This window comes from Xenopus laevis, chromosome 9_10L (assembly GCF_017654675.1).
Source record: "Xenopus laevis strain J_2021 chromosome 9_10L, Xenopus_laevis_v10.1, whole genome shotgun sequence".
In the NCBI taxonomy this organism is placed as follows: domain Eukaryota; kingdom Metazoa; phylum Chordata; class Amphibia; order Anura; family Pipidae; genus Xenopus; species Xenopus laevis.
This window is the reverse complement of record NC_054387.1, coordinates 75,730,840-75,749,454: the sequence shown is the minus strand read 5'-3', so window position 1 is coordinate 75,749,454 and position 18,615 is coordinate 75,730,840. Positions and strand designations below refer to the sequence as shown.

General features: G+C 37.4%; 1 protein-coding gene across 2 annotated transcripts; it reads right to left on the bottom strand.

The window, feature by feature from the left end:
• Nucleotides 1-9,987: 9,987 nt before the first annotated feature.
• On the bottom strand, nucleotides 9,988-13,365 carry LOC121398292 (izumo sperm-egg fusion protein 3-like). Of its 2 annotated transcripts, XM_041577346.1 has the most exons (6): nucleotides 12,599-13,365; nucleotides 12,408-12,497; nucleotides 12,234-12,251; nucleotides 11,840-11,923; nucleotides 10,945-11,035; nucleotides 9,988-10,652 (listed from the first exon to the last, which is right to left on the bottom strand). In XM_041577346.1, the coding sequence occupies exons 2-6, from the start codon at nucleotides 12,487-12,489 to the stop codon at nucleotides 10,424-10,426; spliced, it is 504 nt and encodes a 167-aa protein (XP_041433280.1). In that variant the 5' UTR covers nucleotides 12,490-12,497; nucleotides 12,599-13,365; the 3' UTR covers nucleotides 9,988-10,423. The 2 variants fall into 2 exon arrangements, with proteins under 2 accessions (XP_041433280.1, XP_041433281.1); XM_041577347.1 differs by lacking the exon at nucleotides 12,599-13,365 and having other exon boundaries at nucleotides 12,408-12,515.
• Between the last annotated feature and the right edge of the window lie 5,250 nt (nucleotides 13,366-18,615).

Here is an 18,615-nt window from a genome sequence, read left to right as displayed (position 1 = left end):
TAAATAGGCCCCATTCATGCTGGAGAAGAAACATCTCAGTACTTGAGGTGTTAACGTACCATTACAAATGACATTAACATTTGCAATACCAGCACACAATATCTGCTAGGGGGTCACATAGCAGAGGAGAGAGAAGCCAAAATGGTCATGAAAACACCAGTTTGATTTGCCTGTTGTAGTGGCTGGAAGCTTCTGTGATGGAGGGGGAGGAGTCCCAGCCCTGTGAGCTGTGCAGGAAGGAAGGAAGTCCCACTGTGTGGAGAGAGGCAGAGGCCTCAGTGCATGTGGCAAGTAAATAAGAAAGACCCGTGGAAGCAAAGTGCGCTCTTTTCAGGGTGTAGAAGAAAAGGGGGTCTTTGTCAGGGCTCTGAAGATGAAAGCGTGCTCTTTTCAGGGCACGGAAAGCCAAATGGAGTTCTTCTCAGGACTCTGAAGAAACTGCCACATAAGTGGGGTTCCCAGCTGCAATGAGCAAGAAAATCCTATTCCTGTGTCATGTCACTCCTGCTTGTCTTACCATGTGTACTAACACGTTTCCATTCTCCCTGTGAATAAACCTGTCACTTTATTTAGTGAGGAATAACATAACACAATCTGTCCTGGCCCTGGATGGAGACACACAATGCTGTTGTTATGCCTGCTGCTCTTTCATATTGCAGACACACAGGACTCCTGCAGCTTCAAACAAGGGCCAGTCAGTGCTTTGTTTCCCACCTGTAGCAGAAGAGAGATATATAGATGAGTAGGGAAGGCTGCTGGTGTTTCTTACAATCAGGGCCGGAACTAGGGTTGTCACTTTTTCTGGAAAAAAATACTCCTCCCGGCGTGACACTAACCCTCGCACACCAACTGGCGTGTCAAGACCTCTTGCACTTCTCCTGGCGCATCACTGCTCCACCCCCCGCCCCCCAAATGTGTGCGCAGGGGCCGGGGGGGTTGGGAGAGAATTGCCTCGGGCACACCCGTGAGTTGGCCCTGCATACAATAAATCATTTCCTACAGATGTTTCTGGGTGATGGTTCTTTGACTTGGTATGGGCAAAAACAGACAGACTTCCATAAGTCATTATCCTGACTTTCCATTATGCCATATGTAGCTTGGAAAAATATATATATTTCCATTTCTAAGGAACTAAAATACATTTTTAAGACAATTTAGTGAAGCTTCTGCAGTTAAATAAACCATAAAATGCAACTGAAAAACATAACATCGATTTCTAAAAGTTGGAACACAGTGTTAACTATAAATAAAAAGGAATTATCTGAAATTATTTAAACCCTATATTTAATTGCAGTTAGTAGAAAGACAACATATAAAGGGGCATATTTATCAAGGGTTGAATTTTGAATTTGAAAAACTTCGAAATTCGAATTCAAAAAGATCAACCGAAATGAAGGGGTTTTTTTTTTGCCCTAATAGGTCTGTTTTCGATCTAATAGGTTCGTATTCGGCTGAATTAGAATCGTACGAAACGAAGTGATAGCACATTCAATGGAATTCTAATCGAAGTTTTTCCCCAAAAAAACTTTGATTTTTCAAAGTCCACCAATTGACTCCAAATAGGTTCTAGGAGGTCCCCCATAGGCTAAAACAGCAATTCAGCAGGTTTTAGACGGCAAATGGTCAAGTCGAATTTTTAAAGAGACAGTACATGATAAATTTCGATATTCGAATATTCACATTTTTTTGAAATTCAAATCAAATTTGGACTATCCCCTAGTTAAAGTACACAAAAAATAGCTTGAAATTCTAATCTTTTTAATTAGAAATTCACCTCGACCCTTGATAAATCTGCCTCTAAGTGTGAAACGTGGAAATTTTATTGTTTTCTGAAAAATAAATGCCCATTTAGTATTAGATGCCAACGATACATTTTAAAAAAAGTTGGGACAGAGGCAGGTTTCCCATTGTTTTGAATCAGCACTTCTTTTAAAGGAACAGTAATGTTTTATGTAGAAAATTGATTCTCACCCCCTCCAATAACATCTATCCTGGGCAAAGTCAATTATTTTTATTGCTTCATACATAAATACCAAGATAAAATCCCTCTTCCAGTTGTGTGCGGCATTTAAAAAATGGCACCAACACATTTTGCTGTTACTTGCGCAAACACACCTGAAAAAAATTGTTTCCCATAATAAAAACACATATCATTTGAAGGCCAAACATTCCACTAACAACAGGTTTGCCCTAGAAACCTACACATTATTGGAAAGAACAGATTGCTTTGAGTAAATTTTCTTTTGTTACAAACCAATAGAATTGCCCCATTTAAAAGTGTCAATTAAAAAAACACCCAGATTAATTCATTAACAATCTAGCATGTGTACACATCTGTAAAACATATACACAATAATGTAAGCCTGGCTTATTATTCTGTTACCTGGAGCACATTACTGAGACTTTACAGAGGTTTCTGTTCTCAGTCATCTGAAAAGATCCTCTATGTAGGAGGCTGCAAGTATGAAAAACATTAAATGAAACCTATTCTTCTTGGCTTAACACGGTGTTAGAAAACAGCAGATTCCTTTTTAACAGCCTGAACACCTTTCTAGGACACTGTAAATGCACAAGTAAAATGAGAGACCCTTCAATGCCAGAGTAGGCAACAGTAGTGCATTGGTCTGGCAATATATTGCTCTTTTCTGTAGCATTTAAGGGGACTAGTCCTTAAATTCATGCTATTAAAAAAAATGTGTGTCATTTTGTTCATGTGACAGAAAAGGAGGCTTGTAATAACACAAGTTACAATTTCATATTGTACAGTTCATTGTGGCTCTTGTTTCTGATGTTGCAACCAATTTTATTTTTTTTCATTGTACGTTAATATACATTAACTGTCTATTTAAGATGCTGCTGAAAATTGTAGAGAATGTAGCCAAAACAGTAATAAACTAGTATTTCATCTCAAGCTTCCTTCCTTCCGGATATTAGTCTGCACTCTACAGGTAGTGGATTTGTTATCTGGAAACCTGTTATCCAGAAAGCTCCAAATTATGGAATGGCCATCTTCTATAGACTCCATATTATCTAAATAATCTGAATTTTTAGAAATGATTTCCCTTTTCTCTATATTAAGAAAACAGTACCTTATACTTTATCCAAATCAAAATATAATTAATCCTTATTGGAAGCAAAACGAGCCTAGTGTTTTTTTTTAATATTTATATAATTTTCTAGTAGAACTAAGGTATGAAGATCTAAATTACAGAAAGATCCATTATCCAAAAAACTCCAGTTCCTGAGCATTCTGGATAACAGGTCCCATACAAGTACTAGATATGACTTATAACACATAACTTTGGACAAATGCCATCTTTTGAAAAGCAGGGTCGAACTGGACAACTGGGGTACCAGGACAAATCCTGATGGGCCCCAGCACCTTGATGTCATCAGTTCACGGGGTGGAATCAGTGGCCCTTAAGCTCAAATCCTCTAGTATATTTTTTTATAAAAAAATATAGACTCTGCGAGCCCTGGAATTAGATGGCATTACAAAGAACAGGTCAGTCAATAATAACTGAAAATTAATTTACAGGGTTTACCTTCAAAATGTAATGGGTCATATTTTCTACCCCCTGAATTGTCCTTTTTTTTCCATTTGTAGCTTTTAAAAAACAAATTACACATAATGTGCAAAACCAGTTTTCTCCTAATATTTGATGTTTCTCAGATGTATGGCTGCAAGTGTGGCATCAAATCAGAAATACATGCCATACGGTGATAAAAGGATATTAGAAGTCACAGAGGTGTTCCATGGCCATTTAAAGGCACTAAGCCAAAGGCTCAAGGAACTCCATTTTTTTTTTATAAAAAAGAGTTTATCAGTAGTATCATTAAACCAACTGCAATCAAAATGCTAAAGTACTATGAAAAATCTACAGCATTAACACAAACTGTAAGACGAGGATATCATTTCACACCTATAATTCTATAGTTTTTTTTTTAATTCTTTTCCTTTCTCTTTTGACTCTTTCCAGATTTTAAATGGGGTCACTAACCCTATCTAAAATGCTCTGTAAGGCTGCAAATTTATTGTTATTGCTACTTTTTATTACTCGCCTTTCTATTCAGGCCTTCTCCTATTCATATTCCAGTCTTTCATTCAAATCGATGCATGGTTGCTAGGGTAATTTGGACCCTAGCAACCAGATTACTGAACTTGCAAACTGGAGAGCTGCTGAATACAAAGCTCAAAAACCACAATAACACATGAAAACCAACTACAAATTGTCTCGCTCTCTACATCATACTAAAAGTTAACTTGAAGGTGAACCACCCCTTTAATGTGAACTGCTAATTAATTGCTATGTGATACTGCAACTAAAATCTGTGTATGCTAAATATCTGCATTCTATGGCATAGTATTCCTAATAAATGTAGTTTTAAGTTCTCCCTTTCTTTCTTACTGCCTACATAAGTGATTTCTAAATTCTGTACTAAATACATGTATTCATCCCCAGTGCAGTAACCCAATCACAACCAAACAGCAGTTTGTTCAGTCTGGTGCAGGCAGCATGGAAGCAAATATACTGCATTGAGGCAATTTTGGTATATGAACTCAATAAATATAAATCTGTCTGTGCTGGTAGCACTGCTTGCTCTGCCTGATTCCTGTATTGCAGACTTTTCTGAAAAGCCACAGAGGGCCACTAGGTTTCTAAATAGGCCCCATTCATGCTGGAGAAGAAACATCTCAGTACTTGAGGTGTTAACGTACCATTACAAATGACATTAACATTTGCAATACCAGCACACAATATCTGCTAGGGGGTCACATAGCAGAGGAGAGAGAGGCCAAAATGGTCATGAAAACACCAGTTTGATTTGCCTGCTGTAGTGGCTGGAAGCTTCTGTGATGGAGGGGGAGGAGTCCCAGCCCTGTGAGCTGTGCAGGAAGGAAGGAAGGCCCACTGTGTGGAGAGAGGAAGAGGCCTCAGTGCATGTGGCAAGTAAATAAGAAAGACCCGTGGCAGCAAAGTGCGCTCTTTTCAGGGTTTGGAAGAAAAGGGGGTCTTTGTCAGGGCTCTGAAGATGAAAGCGTGCACTTTTCAGGACATGGAAAGCCAAAGGGAGTTCCTCTGAAGAAACTGCCACATAAGTGGGGTTCCCAGCTGCAATGAGCAAGTAAATCCTATTCCTGTGTCATGTCACTCCTGCTTGTCTTACCATGTGTACTAACACGTTTCCATTCTCCCTGTGAATAAACCAGTCACTTTATTTAGTGAGGAATAACATAACACAATCTGTCCTGGCCCTTTATGGAGACACACAATGCTGTTGTTATGCCTGCTGCTCTTTCATATTGCAGACACACAGGACTCCTGCAGCTTCAAACAAGGGCCAGTCAGTGCTGTGTTTCCCACCTGTAGCAGAAGAGAGATACATAGATGACTAGGGAAGGCTGCTGGTGTTTCTTACAATAAATCATTTCCTACAAATGTTTCTGGGTGATGGCTCTTTCACTTGGTATGGGCATTATCCTGACTTTGCATTATGCCATATTTAGCTTGGAAAAATAATATACCGTATATCTACAAATAAATTACAATTTAAGACAGTTTAGTGAAGCTCCTGCATTTAAATAAACCATAAAATGCAACTGAAAAGCATAACATCGATTTCTAAAAGTTGGGACACAGTGTTAACTATCAATAAAAATGGATTATCTGAAATTATTTAAACCCAATATTTAATTGCAGTTTGTAGACAACATATTAAATGTGAAAGGTGGAAATGTTGTTTTCTGAAAAATAAATGCCCATTTAAAATTGGATGCCAACGACACATTTTAAAAAAGTTGGGACAGCGGCAGGTTTCCCATTGTTTTGCATCACCTCTTCTTTTAAAGGAACAGTAATGTTTTATGTAAAAAATTGTATATAAACCCCCTCCAATAACATCTATCCAAGACAAAGTCAATTATTTTTATTGCTTCATACATAAATACCAAGATAAATTCCCTCTTCCTGTTGACACATTCAGGTAGGTAGAGTGAAGTAAGACCGGGGGGGCGGGAGTTCCCCATTCTTGCCCATTCTTGCCTGATTTAGCTGCTAAACAGTTTGGGGACCTTTTGTCATATTTTTGTTTTCAAATATTTTTAGACCTGGGTAACAGGTCTGGACTGCAGGCAGGTTAGTTTGGCACCGGGACTCTTTTAATACAGAGCCATGCAGATTGCAATTGCCTTGCCGAAATAAGCAATACCTTCCCTGAAAAAGACGTTGTTTGGATGGCAGCATATGTTGCTCCAAAACCTATATATATCATTCAGCATTTACATTGCTTTCTCAGATGTGAGATCTAGTCATGTCATGTGCACTAATGTAGCACTGTGTGCTGTTAATAAGCCACATGGTCTTTTTCCACTTTAGCCCAGAGCTCATTCTCTTATTGTTTACATTTTTTTTGAAAATAAAGTAGTAATAGGGATGTAACTAAAAATAAACAAAAAAAAAAAATGGGCACAAATTATATGGATCTATGAAAACATGACTAAAAATATACCTCAATAGGCCCAAGGCCTATTTGTGGAATAAATATACCGGTACATAATAATACATAAATGTAAATGTGTATACAGATAACAACAAAGGGGAGTTTTGCTCATCACTAAGTTGTAAACCATTAAACAGGGATTCAATGAGGCTGTAACCACAATTTAATTTAAAAATTAATGGTGATCATAACTTTCCCTTTTTTATTATAGTTTTTACAGGAGCAGTGGTCATTTCCATGTTGTAGCTCCCACCCTTTCCAGCTATAGTCATGTGATCCCTGTGGTGGCCAATAAAAGGGCAGTGACCGTTGGGAGTTTTAACCTTGAAAGCAAGCAAGTTGCAGGTAAAACATAGTCCCTGTGTAAAATGTATATGTATGTCTCAATGTCTTTATATATTGATAATGGATTGAGTTGAGGACCTCTTGTGTACACTATATAATGTATATATAAAAAATTATATATATATATATATATATATATATATATATATATTACAAAATTTACCACAGCACTCCAACGTATAGCCCCCTGGGAAAACCTGTTTTGCACAACTGAACTGTAACTCTAATAAAAAGACACTTTTAGTTACTAAGTTTGTTCAAAGTATGCATAAGCTGACGCGCCCCGTCAAGGCAGTGTCCATGCGTCGGTCCTATCTAACTGAAAAAAGTATTATCTTTGGGGGACAAAGACCATACCTGCTTTTCTCTTTATTTAGCATGATCTCTTCCAAAGACACCATTAAGTGGGGGTTGGGAGAGCAGGAATTTAAGGAAAGCGCCACCTCCCCATAATATATAATTTAAATAAACAATGAAATGCAGCTCATCCCTTCCTTCATTGGGTGCACGTGGTCAGGCTTGATATACAAATTACAAAATTATTAAATGCCTGCTCTCCCAACCCCTGCTTAATGGTGTCTTTGGAAGAGATCATGCTAAATAAAGAGAAAAGCAGGTATGTTCTTTCTCCCCCCAAAGATAATCATTTTTCCACTTATATAGGACTGATGCATGGACACTGCCTTGACGTGGGGGGGTCAGCTTATGCATACTTTGTACTAACTTTGTAACTAGAGTTACAGTTCAGTTGTGCAAAACAGGTTTTCCCAGGGGGCTATATGATGGAGTGCTGTGGTAATTGTTTATTTAAATTATATATATATATACACACACATACACACAGTTTTCACACCAAAGTTTTGAAACAGAAATCAAGTCCTTCCAAAGGTCACACTAGGTTGCAGCCTCCTTAAAAAAGTTATTCATCAATATATAAAATTGCACGTTTAAAGTGTCAACAGATTTAAAGGCTCATCAGGGCACAATGTCACACACCTCCCTAATACCCAGGTAGTATGACAAATGCTCTGTGAAGGCAATGTGTAATACCAAGGAAGTCCCATGGAGTATAATGTATGTATGTATGTTAGTTTGCTGAGCTTTGGTTATTAGATTTATTGCAGTATTTAGAGACATAAATCTGACACAAAAAGTTCAATAGAAACTACAGGTATGGGATCCGTTATCCGGAAACCCGTTATCCAGAAAGTTCGGAATTAGGGGATGGCTGTCTCCCATAGACTTCATTATAATCGAATAATTCAAGTTTTTAAAAGTGATTTCCTTTTTCTCTGTAATAATAAAACAGTAGCTTTTAATTGATCTCAACTAAGATATAATTAATCATTATTGGGGCAAATAGATTTAAGTAGATTTAAGGTAGAGAGATCTAAATTATGGAAAGATCTCTTATCCGGAAAACCCCAGGTCCCAAGCATTCTGGATAATGGGTCCCATACCTGTATTACATTCCATGGAAACAGTCAGTGCTGGACCAGGCCTGCCGGGTGCCCTAGGCAACCAGGCCGGTTGCGTCACGTCACTGCCCTTGACATGTGCGTGAACGAATGAGCACACACCAGCAACTTTCACTGCTCATGTGTGGAAACAGATGCGGGTAATCTCTCTCTAACAGACCAGCACGAGTGAGAGGAGTGGAGACAAGGGACTGGACTAAGGGTAGGTGGCAGAGAAGGTACATGCCTAGCACCCCCTCCACCCGGGTTTTCACCCTAGGCACATGCCTCTTCTGCCTACCCTATTTCCAGCACCCTGGAAACAGTTAATTTATTAGCACATTGTAGGCATTGTTTAAAGGGAGTTTTGAGTTTGATTTAAGAAAAGAACTCTTCCTTTGAATGTAAAGCAGAGCAGTTCGTCAGTCAGAAGGCATCAATTACCAGAGAAATCCTTTCTATACACAATATAACATACAATATATACACAACTGTGCATACTTATTTTAAGGGGCAGATTTATCAAGAGTTGAAGGGAAAATTCGAATTTCCAATGTCGAATTTGAATTTTCAAGTTTTTTTTAAGTGAAGTTTGACTAGGGAATAGTTAAAATCGATTTGAGGTTTTTAAAAAAAAATAGAATTTTGACATTTATCATGTACTGGCCCTTTAAGAATTTGAATTTGACTATTTTCCACCTTAAACCTGCAGAATTGCTGTTTTAGACTATGGGGGAACGTCCTGGGACGTTGTTTGCAGCCTTCCTGAAAATCTATTTTTTCAGAGAAAAAACTCAAATTCAATTCAAGTCTGCGGGTCAATCCCATTCACCCGAGTTTGAAAAACGTACATTTTTTTGATGAATTTCCATTGGTCATTTTTAATTCAAATTTCGAGATCATGGGAGTTTGTGGGCGTTTGTGGGAGTTTTTACAAACTCCGATGAACTCTAAATCCGACCCTTGAAAAATCTTTATCAAAGGTCGAAGTGAAAATTTGAATTAAAAAAATTCTAATTTTCGGTTAGTTTTTGTGTACTTTGACTAGGGAATAGTCCAAATTCGATTTGAATCTAAATTTTTTTTTAAAAATTAGATTTTCGAAATTTATCATGTACTGTCTCTTTAAAAATTCAACTTCGACCATTCGTCATCTAAAACCTGCCGAATTGCTGTTTTAGCCTCCTAGGACCTATTTGGAGTCAATTGGTGGACAGTGTAAAATCTAAGTTTTTTTTTTTTGGGGAAAAACTTTGAATCGTACGATTCGAATGCGCTATTACTTAGATTCGCACAATTTGAATTTGATTGAAAACGGACCTATTCAATCGAAAACTGACCTATTCGGCCAAAAAACCATTTGATTTAATTTCGGTTGGTCTTTTCGAATTCGAATCTGAAGTTTTTCAAATTCAAAATTCTGCCCTTGATAAATCTGCCTCTAAGTGTCAAGGTCACTTCAAACAATGGTCAAATCTTATAATGAACAACATTGCTTTTTCCAATGGATCAGGCCGGACCCAAAAAATTCCATTTAGCTGAGTATGATTAATTTGATGTTACCTTTAATGAAACTAGTTAATGGAGCTAGAAGATGCCCTTATTACATACGTTGGTTATTAAGATATACCATCAATAAAAAAAACATTTCCATTTCAAATAGGAAACTAAATAACTAACAAAGTTTAAGATTTTTTTTATTTATTTATTTGTTTACTATAAAACAATACAGTTAGGAAATTAAGGTGAAATAAATACAAAATCTGACATGCAGTTCTACCCTTAATTAGAAAGTGAGGGTAAATTACAGGGTCTCCCGTTGTTTGTAAGTTGCCTGTACGTCACATAAGTCTCCAATCTCTATCTTTCAATAGAGTCCACTGTTCCCTCTAAGTTGTGCGCTCGTGTGCCCGAACACAAATTTTGATGGGAGTGCACACAATGAATTATGGTGCTTACAAATAATTTTGTGTGAAAACTTCATTTTGATGTGCAGTTATTTAAAGGTGTGCACATGACCAAGAAGAGATTCGAGGGAACATTGTTTGAGTCTGTGCAACTTCTCCATCTTGCTGAAAGTTTTGGTCAAGAAAGGGAATAGTCAGATATTGCGTTGTTATTCAAGTATTTGACTCTGAACTGTTATCTTCTGATTCATCACTTTCACTTTCTTCTGTTTTTTGACTTTGACTTTTTTCTGTTTCTGATTCATTTTCTAATGTAGTTATTCCCTTCTCCCCTCCATTGTCTTCAGTTCCTTTGGATTTTGTTCCTCCAAGTTCTATGTCAGCTCCATTGCACATTTCAGTGCATGCCTTAATTTTCTGACAATAATGAAAAATTGTGAAGCTTTTGGAAACAAATTTAGAAGAATAGATTAATTTTGGAATATTATTATAAGCACCTGTAACACCATAAAAATATATTTAGTTGACCTGTTATTTTGTTCTGTTTTCTAATATATGTATGGTGTCTTTAAACAAGAAGCCTTGTGTTTTTCATTGCAGCATGTCTGTCTATCATGGTAAGCCTTTTTGTATAAGTTGTCCAGACTAAGCCCCCAAAACTTACCACATATTATAATATTAATTTGTGTTTTGTTCTCTAAGTAAAGAATTATAATAAGGGAAATTTGACTTACCACAGAAAAGAGCACACCAAAATGGCAAATGTTCCTAGAACAGCAATGAAGATAATAATGTCTCGCCTTTCTGCTTCATAATAAGTTTTATCTTTGAAGAAGAAAATGAAAAAAATGGTTCTCAATTGGTATCTAAGAAAACTATCTTAAATATAATAATCTATTATAATAGAATGCCAAATGGCTAAGAAATTGGCTAAAATTTAGCTGATGATCACCCCAACATTGTCCTTGGAATTATGAAGGCCATTCAAACACAGACACACACTTAGAAGCAGATTTATCAAGGTTCAAGTTGTTTTTTCCACAAAAAAATATTTTTCAAGTTTTCTTTTTTGGCCAAAACTCACATTTTTGGATTAAAAAAACTTGAATTTTCGAGATTAATTATACCCCGAACTTGGAAATAGCTCGAATCTGAAAATACGCCACCTAAAACCTGTTGAGGTCATGTAGGAGTCAATGGCAGAGGTCCCTTGAACCATTTGAAGATGTTAACAACCTGCTTGATGATCGAGTTTTTTTTAGAGGGTTTAGCCTGAAAACTGGAATGATTCGAGTTTTCGGGTTTCAGGACTCAAACTCGCAGAATTGGGTTTTTCCCATTTGAGTTTTTTCTTAAATAAGATACCATTTGAGTTTCGAGTTCATTCGAGGTAAATAAAAAACCTCAAACACTTGACCTTTGATAAATAACCCCCTTTTGTCACAGGTTGAGCAATAACCACAACTACAGCCATATTATGGCTTCAATTCTTGACACACAAACTAAATATATGAATAAGAAACTTCTCTGTGGAGGCCCTTGAATAATTAAATGTCGAAAAGATGATTTTTCTTTGTATAATACTGTAATACTAATTAACAGAGGAAACATAAATAATTAGAATATTACCTCCACACGCTTCTCCGCCATAACAGTGCTCCTCCATTATCAAATTACAGGTGAATGCGTCAATTACTGGTCCTTCGGTCGCAGCTTTAAACACAAAGAAATATAGACCTTAAAAATAATTATATTAAGCTAAAGAATGTTCTGTGGCCCTCACAGAATGCCAATATACAGAAAATCACTTTGTGACATTTTAATATTTTGGATGATCACCCTAATAATGGCCTTATATAGAACAAACTGTATAAACTAGGGTTATGTTGGGAAGCCAGGGAATGGGTCTATATATACAAATTATTAATTCTGTGCAAGAGATAGATGTGAAATATCAATAAACAATATTAGTTTAAGTACCAAATATTCTACCAATAACATAAGAAAATAGAATTGTACTTACGGCAATCAATACTGCAAGCTGAAAAAGAAAAAATAAGACAATATTAAGTTACTTTATATTCATTTAAAGCATATCACTGCTAATAAATATAAAGCTAGGGTTGGTATTAGCTTTACATATGTTAGAAGAAAACAAACTATAGTTGTAATGAAGTTATTTGTAACATTTATATACCTAGCTCTCTGAATTCATCCAAGGCTTTTATCATCGCCTCCTTAGCCTTTTCTCCTATTTTGGCTATTTGATTCTGGAACATGTTTATATCTGTAAAAAATGGCAATGGGATCATTAGAGTTTTTCTTAAACGTATGTAACTTTGTCAATATTAACTAGGCAAATGCATTTATTACAAGCAAAATAGTTACCTTTAAATTGTATTGAGTTTATTTCATTCCTGATATAATTTCTTATTATTCTAGCAGTCCTATCATCTGCAAAAAGGAAACAAAAACAGAAATGAGATTCAATATAAACTTCTGTATATCCGTAAACACTTCAAAAGTATAAATTCCATTTCTCTGAGCAAATTTAAGCCCTTCACCTAAAAGAGAAATCTTCTCATTAGACAATTGGTATTTTGAGAGGTTGAATATAACTTTCTTTCTCCTTACTTTCTATTCTACCTTTACTGTTTGGGTGGTGGGAGTGTGTTCATATTTTTCTTTTTACCTCTCTCTCGTCCACCCTCCCTCTGTAAACATGTCCTTTTAGGTCTTGCACCCATTAGCCTCCCCCCCCAAAAGGGCCATCTTTTCCACTAATTCTAATGGTGCATATTTATTTGTATAGATAAATGACCCTCTCTATCTGCTCCCAGCAATAGGTTATTTCCACTATCACCTTGGCCTTTCCTGTCCAAATTTCTATTCTCTCCCCCTCTCCTACCCCTATTCAAATCCTTATTTACCCCATTCTTTATTCTTCCATAATTGTTGCTCATTCCATTATTTTGTCTGTCAAATATAGCTCTATTTCCATGCCATTCAAACATTTTGGGGCAGATTTATCAAGGGTCGAACTTCGTAATTTGACCATCAAAATGAATCCTACGAAATTGGAATTCGTAGGATTTTTAGCATCGTACGATCGTATTCTGATCATAGTACGATCGTACTTCCAATCGCACGATTCGAATGATTTTATCGTATGATTTTTCTTCGAGTGCCAAAAACTTAGAAAAATGGTCCCCACAGGCTAACATAGGACTTTGGCAGGTTTAATTTGGCAAAGTTTTAAAGAGACAGTTTGGCAAAAAAATTGTGAAATGAGAAAAATTTTCCCAAATGGATTAAAGTCTATGGGCAACAAAATATTTTTGACGGACAATATATTTTTTCAGTCATTATGGGTCTATGGGTGTAATTTTAGCGGTGAAACTTGGTGAAAGATTTCGCTCATCACTAGTTCTTACCTCTAATTGTTGTGTACACTTACTTAGGGGCAGATTTATCAAGGTTCAAAGTGAAAATTTGGAATTTTGAGTTTTTTTATGGCCAAAACTGTCAAATTCGACTAGGGAATTATTAAAATTCAATTTGAGGTTTTTTTTTAAAAGTTCGAATTCCATTTTTGAAATGTATCATACACTGGCCCTTTAAGAACTGGAATTTGACTATTCGCCAACTTAAAACTCCCGAATCGCCGTTATAGCCTATGGAAGACGATCTGTGATTTGGAGTTGTTTGCAGCCTTTCTGATATAGGTTATTTCTGAAAAAAAAACTCAAAAAAATTTGTTTCGAGTTTGAGGGTCGATCCTATTCAACGAGTTTCTTTTTTGTTTTTTTTTAAGAAATTGCAATTGGTCGAATTTCGAGTTCATGGGAGTTTTAAATAACTCCCATGAACGCTTTATTTGACCCTTGATAAATCTGGCCCTGAAACTTTGAGGGATATTTTTATCAAAAAGTTAAGTTAGAGATCACCACAGTCCTCTAGAGTGAAATTCCAACACTCTCCATTCATTTCAATGGGCGAAAGTGAAAGTTCATCATTTGATAAATACGCCTTTCAAAATCCCATGGAAATGAATGGAGAGAGGACTGTAGCAATATAACTTCCCCTGTATATCAAAATTTTGAAAAAAAAATGTCACCCTCCAAAACATTATTCCATTCCTTCATGACGGGTTCATTATTCAAATTATGGGTGTCTCTCTTAAAGAGCCTAAATCAATCTCTAGCACACATTTTACTGGCTCATATATAAGTGTGTTCCCTTGCTATCAGTGTAAAAAGCATCATTAATTCTATTTTACACTTCTTTAAATTCTTCTTTCCTTTATGCAGGGCTGATCCTATCAAATGTGGGGCCCAATTGGGACCATGTTGGCGGGGCCCCTAGACAAAGTGTTGCTGGCTACTGACACAACAAGTATTTAGGAAAATAAGGGCATACAGGCACAAAATAGAAAGGAAAGGGGCAGACAAGGTAAGAGAGTGATGAAATAGGGACACATAATAGGGGCACACAGGATAAGAGAGAGAGGGAGTAAATAGGAGAGTGGACTGGGCCAATTAGTTTGGGGCAGGCTGGGCCGATTCAGCTTGGGAGCAGGCTTGGTTGGATTGGGGGCAGGCAGGGCCTATCAAGGTTGGAGGAAAGCTGGGCCTATGAGAGTTGGGGGCGGGCTAGACCTATGGTGTTGGGGTATAGGCTGGCTTATCAGAGTTGGGGTGGGCTGGACCTATGGATTTGGGGATGGGCTGGACTCTCAAAGTTGGGGGCAGGCCAGGCAGCATCATGTGCTGGGGAAAATATTATCTGTGCTGCCCTCTGGTGCGGGGCCCTGTTGGGCCCAATTGGTCCAATAGGCCTAAGGCCGGCCCTGCCTTTATGCTCCACATCAAATTTCTTACAAAGCCTTGAATTGCCAGTATTGCCTAGTTATTCCCCTTTCTCGGCCAACATATATAGCATAAATAGATAAAAGGATAACTGGCCTCTAGATAAGTGTGAGAAAATACCCTAAGCTTATCAGTAGCCTTGTCTAAATAGCACAGAATATTTGTGTGTTAGTGCTAGTGAATAAGCCTTTGATGATATTCGAGAGTGCTGTGAAATAAGCCCTATTAACAGTATTCATGAAGATACATCCTGTATATAGTAAATATTTGCTTTCTTTGTTTTCTTACCAATGATCCGTCGGTTCCTCCTTTTTATATAATGGGTATAAATCTTGCCGAAGGTGTCAAGGTTCTTGTTAATAAATTCCTTTTTCAGCGGGATTTCTTCAGGAATTATCTTATAAAAGTCATCATATAATACTGGAAGGAAGTTTTGATCACATTCCAGGAAGCTTTGAGTTTTTGTAATAAATAAAGATGAAAATATATACAAAAATATAAGAGTAATTAAATGAACGTCCATCTCCACTGGAAGCATGAACTGTTCTGGAGTTATGTTGCTGTGTTCTTTCAACAAGTGGGCAACTATTATTGTGACATCATCAGTGACTTTCATTATGACATCATCAGTGACATGAACAGTCTTCTGCAGTTATGCAACTGTAAACAATCCCAGTGTGGATTGCATGGAAGATACCATTATGACATCATCAGTCTTTTGTTGTATGTCTGAAAAACTCATAACTGCAAAATGTAAATGAAAAAAACCCATCATGAATCAACTGGAAACTTCAATAAACTCTTTTGCTTAATGAATTCCAAACCACCCTACCCCACTACATGGTGTACCTGGCAAACTAAGAAAATGTGCTATCAAGCAAGAATCAACAACAGGATTAAACAGCACAAACTATTCCTTTAACCCTTTAAGTGCCAGCAGAATTTCACATTTCATTTGCACTCAGGGACAGACATTTTTTTGAACATGTTTGCTCTCTTTCATTTAGGGGCATTTCCTGGGGGGAGTTTTAGATTACCTAGGAAAACTATTCATTGTTTTTTTTCGGGAGAACCAGAGCTTTCTAAATCTGCCTGAGTTTTTGTGTATGTTTTTTTATTTTTTTTAAATATAGGAATTTATACCAGAAAAATATTTTTATTTTATGAACAAAAATTCAACTGATTTGGAAAGCCTTAAGTGTCTTGAACATGTCAGTACAGGTATGGGACCTATTATCCAGAATGCTCGGGACCTGGGGTTTTCCGGATAATGGAACTTTCCGTAATTTGGGTCTTCATGCCTTAAATCTACTAGAAATTCATTTAAACATTAAATAAACCCAATATGCTGGTTTTGCTTCCAATAAGGATTAATTATATCTTAGTTGGGATCAAGTACAAGCTACTGTTACAGAGAAAAAGGAAATCATTTTTAAAAATTTGGATTATTTGGATAAAATGGAGTCTATGGGAGACAGCCATTCCGTAATTCGGAGCTTTCTGGATATCGGGTTTCTGGATAACGGATCCTATACCTGTACCAGATATGTATAGTTTCTGATTTCTGACTTGTACAGATCAAAAACTCCCAGCAATAAATTGCCAAATACAGTAGAATATGGTATACTTTGGATTCCAAAGCCAACAAATCCTGGAACAGTAGAAAGTAGGTTCTAGGATCTGTGGCATTAAAGGGTTAAACAGATTAGATGTGATAGTGACCCTGCACTATCCTCACCCGACCAGGCCCGCCGATCCGTGTCTCCTTATATACCCACACACACCCCTGTCTCTGACCACATGGAGGGGGTGGGGGCATGCTCACATCTATAAGTAGAGGCAGCTTGAAACAGATGTGGCGCACAGTTAGATTACGGCCTGAATGTTTTGTGTGAGTGTCGGCCTGAACCTGCAGGTAAACCCGTGGGTCACGTGGACTTCGGCTACCCCTATAATGTAAAGGAGAAAGCCTAATGGAAGGTGGCCATTAAGTCCTCATCCCACTGTCTGGGTTAAGAACAGTTGCCAGTCTAATATGATTGTTTTATGCCACTGCTACAGGCATACTGTGAAATAATGCATGAAAAACCTTTAAAAGCCTCCACTATATTATAATAAGTTGGGGTCATGAACAAAATAAAAAATCATAAAGAAACAACAGGGCTCATATACAATGGGCAGGGGCACAAGTGCTACAGCACCAAGGGGGGCAAAATTGTGCCACACTTTTTGCTTTTCTTTCTTTCTAACTCATTATATCCAATGGAACACTTTTGCCCTTCATTCAACATTGTGTTGAAATAATACTTTAAGTTCCCAAAAAGATTTCTTTGTAGTTTATAGTAGATGATAGAGAGAAAGTAATTCCCTTAATGGGTAATTTAATAGAAAATACAAAGGTTGTGACCAAGCCTAGCAACCACTCCAACTAACTTTGTAAACATGAACCTTGATTTCCTATTCCCCAAATTAAAAGGGGGAATTTTGTTTCCTGTAAAAAACCTTTTTGGTAAACAGTGCAATCAGACTGAAAATGGCATAGTTTATTTATCTCCACTTATTATGTATCATTATATTTATTCTAACCATGATTACAGTGTAAAGTTTCAATTCTGCATGTGGCAATGGTTGAATCTGTTCAGGGTCGGACTGGGGGGCCCGGGGCCCACCGGGACTAATGTCCAGGGCCCCCTCCGACCCCCCTGCCTCCCTACTATGACGCGCCGAGCACGCTTGCACGAAGGCGCTGCTCGGCGCGCCTGCGTGTAGGCACCGCTCCTCAGTAAAAGGTGCCGCGCGCATGCGCAAATGGCGCGGCACATAAACAATTTTTTTTTCTTTTAAGTGCGATCGGGCCGGCGGGGGCCCATTAGGGGTCGGGGCCCACCGGGTTTTTTCCCGGTATCCCGCCGGGCCAGTCCGACACTGAATCTGTTTGAGGAGCTTTGTGAAAAATGATGCCTGTTTTTGTGAATTTTTAATTAAGATTTAGCTTTAACTCTGTTGCTTTTACTGTGGCGTGCAGGGACAATAAGAAATAGCTGTAATTTACCATTAGGCAGAGACACATTCATTTGTGTAGCTTTCTGCACTCTTTGGTAGAGGCCAGTCCTTGGTATAACTGCCACCTGGCTAGTATTCTGTTGACCTGTCTGATGCTTGATGCTAATATTAAGCTGATATTTTTCCAAATAAGGTGGCAACCCAGAGTGCTTTGGGGCAGTATTTGACTAAATAATCACACAGGAGAACATTTGGACATTTTTAATAAGTGGCCACTTCAAGAAATTTCCCCAACATCACTAATAAAGACATGTATAACGTATATATGTACCCGCCCTATTCAAATTGACCTAAGCATAAGTGTATTAACAAAGTTAACTATGAAATGCTCATGCTGACCAATTTACACTAGTGAAACTTTGGCAGCATTCGACTGCCGTATTGTAGTGAATTAGCATAATGGTAGCAAATTTGCAACTGATAAAGTAATGCAAAGTGTGGCAAAGCCCTTTCTCTCATAGAAATTAATACAGT

Excerpts from the sequence above, each read along its gene's own strand:
- LOC121398292 (XM_041577346.1), bottom strand. The coding sequence starts at position 12,489 with ATGTTCCAGAATCAAATAGCCAAAATAGGAGAAAAGGCTAAGGAGGCG. Across the intron at positions 11,036-11,839 it reads TGGCGGAGAAGCGTGTGGAG|ATAAAACTTATTATGAAGCA; the intron begins GTAATATTCTAA and ends TCTTCTTCAAAG. Across the intron at positions 10,653-10,944 it reads TTGGTGTGCTCTTTTCTGTG|CTTCACAATTTTTCATTATT; the intron begins GTAAGTCAAATT and ends TGTTTCCAAAAG.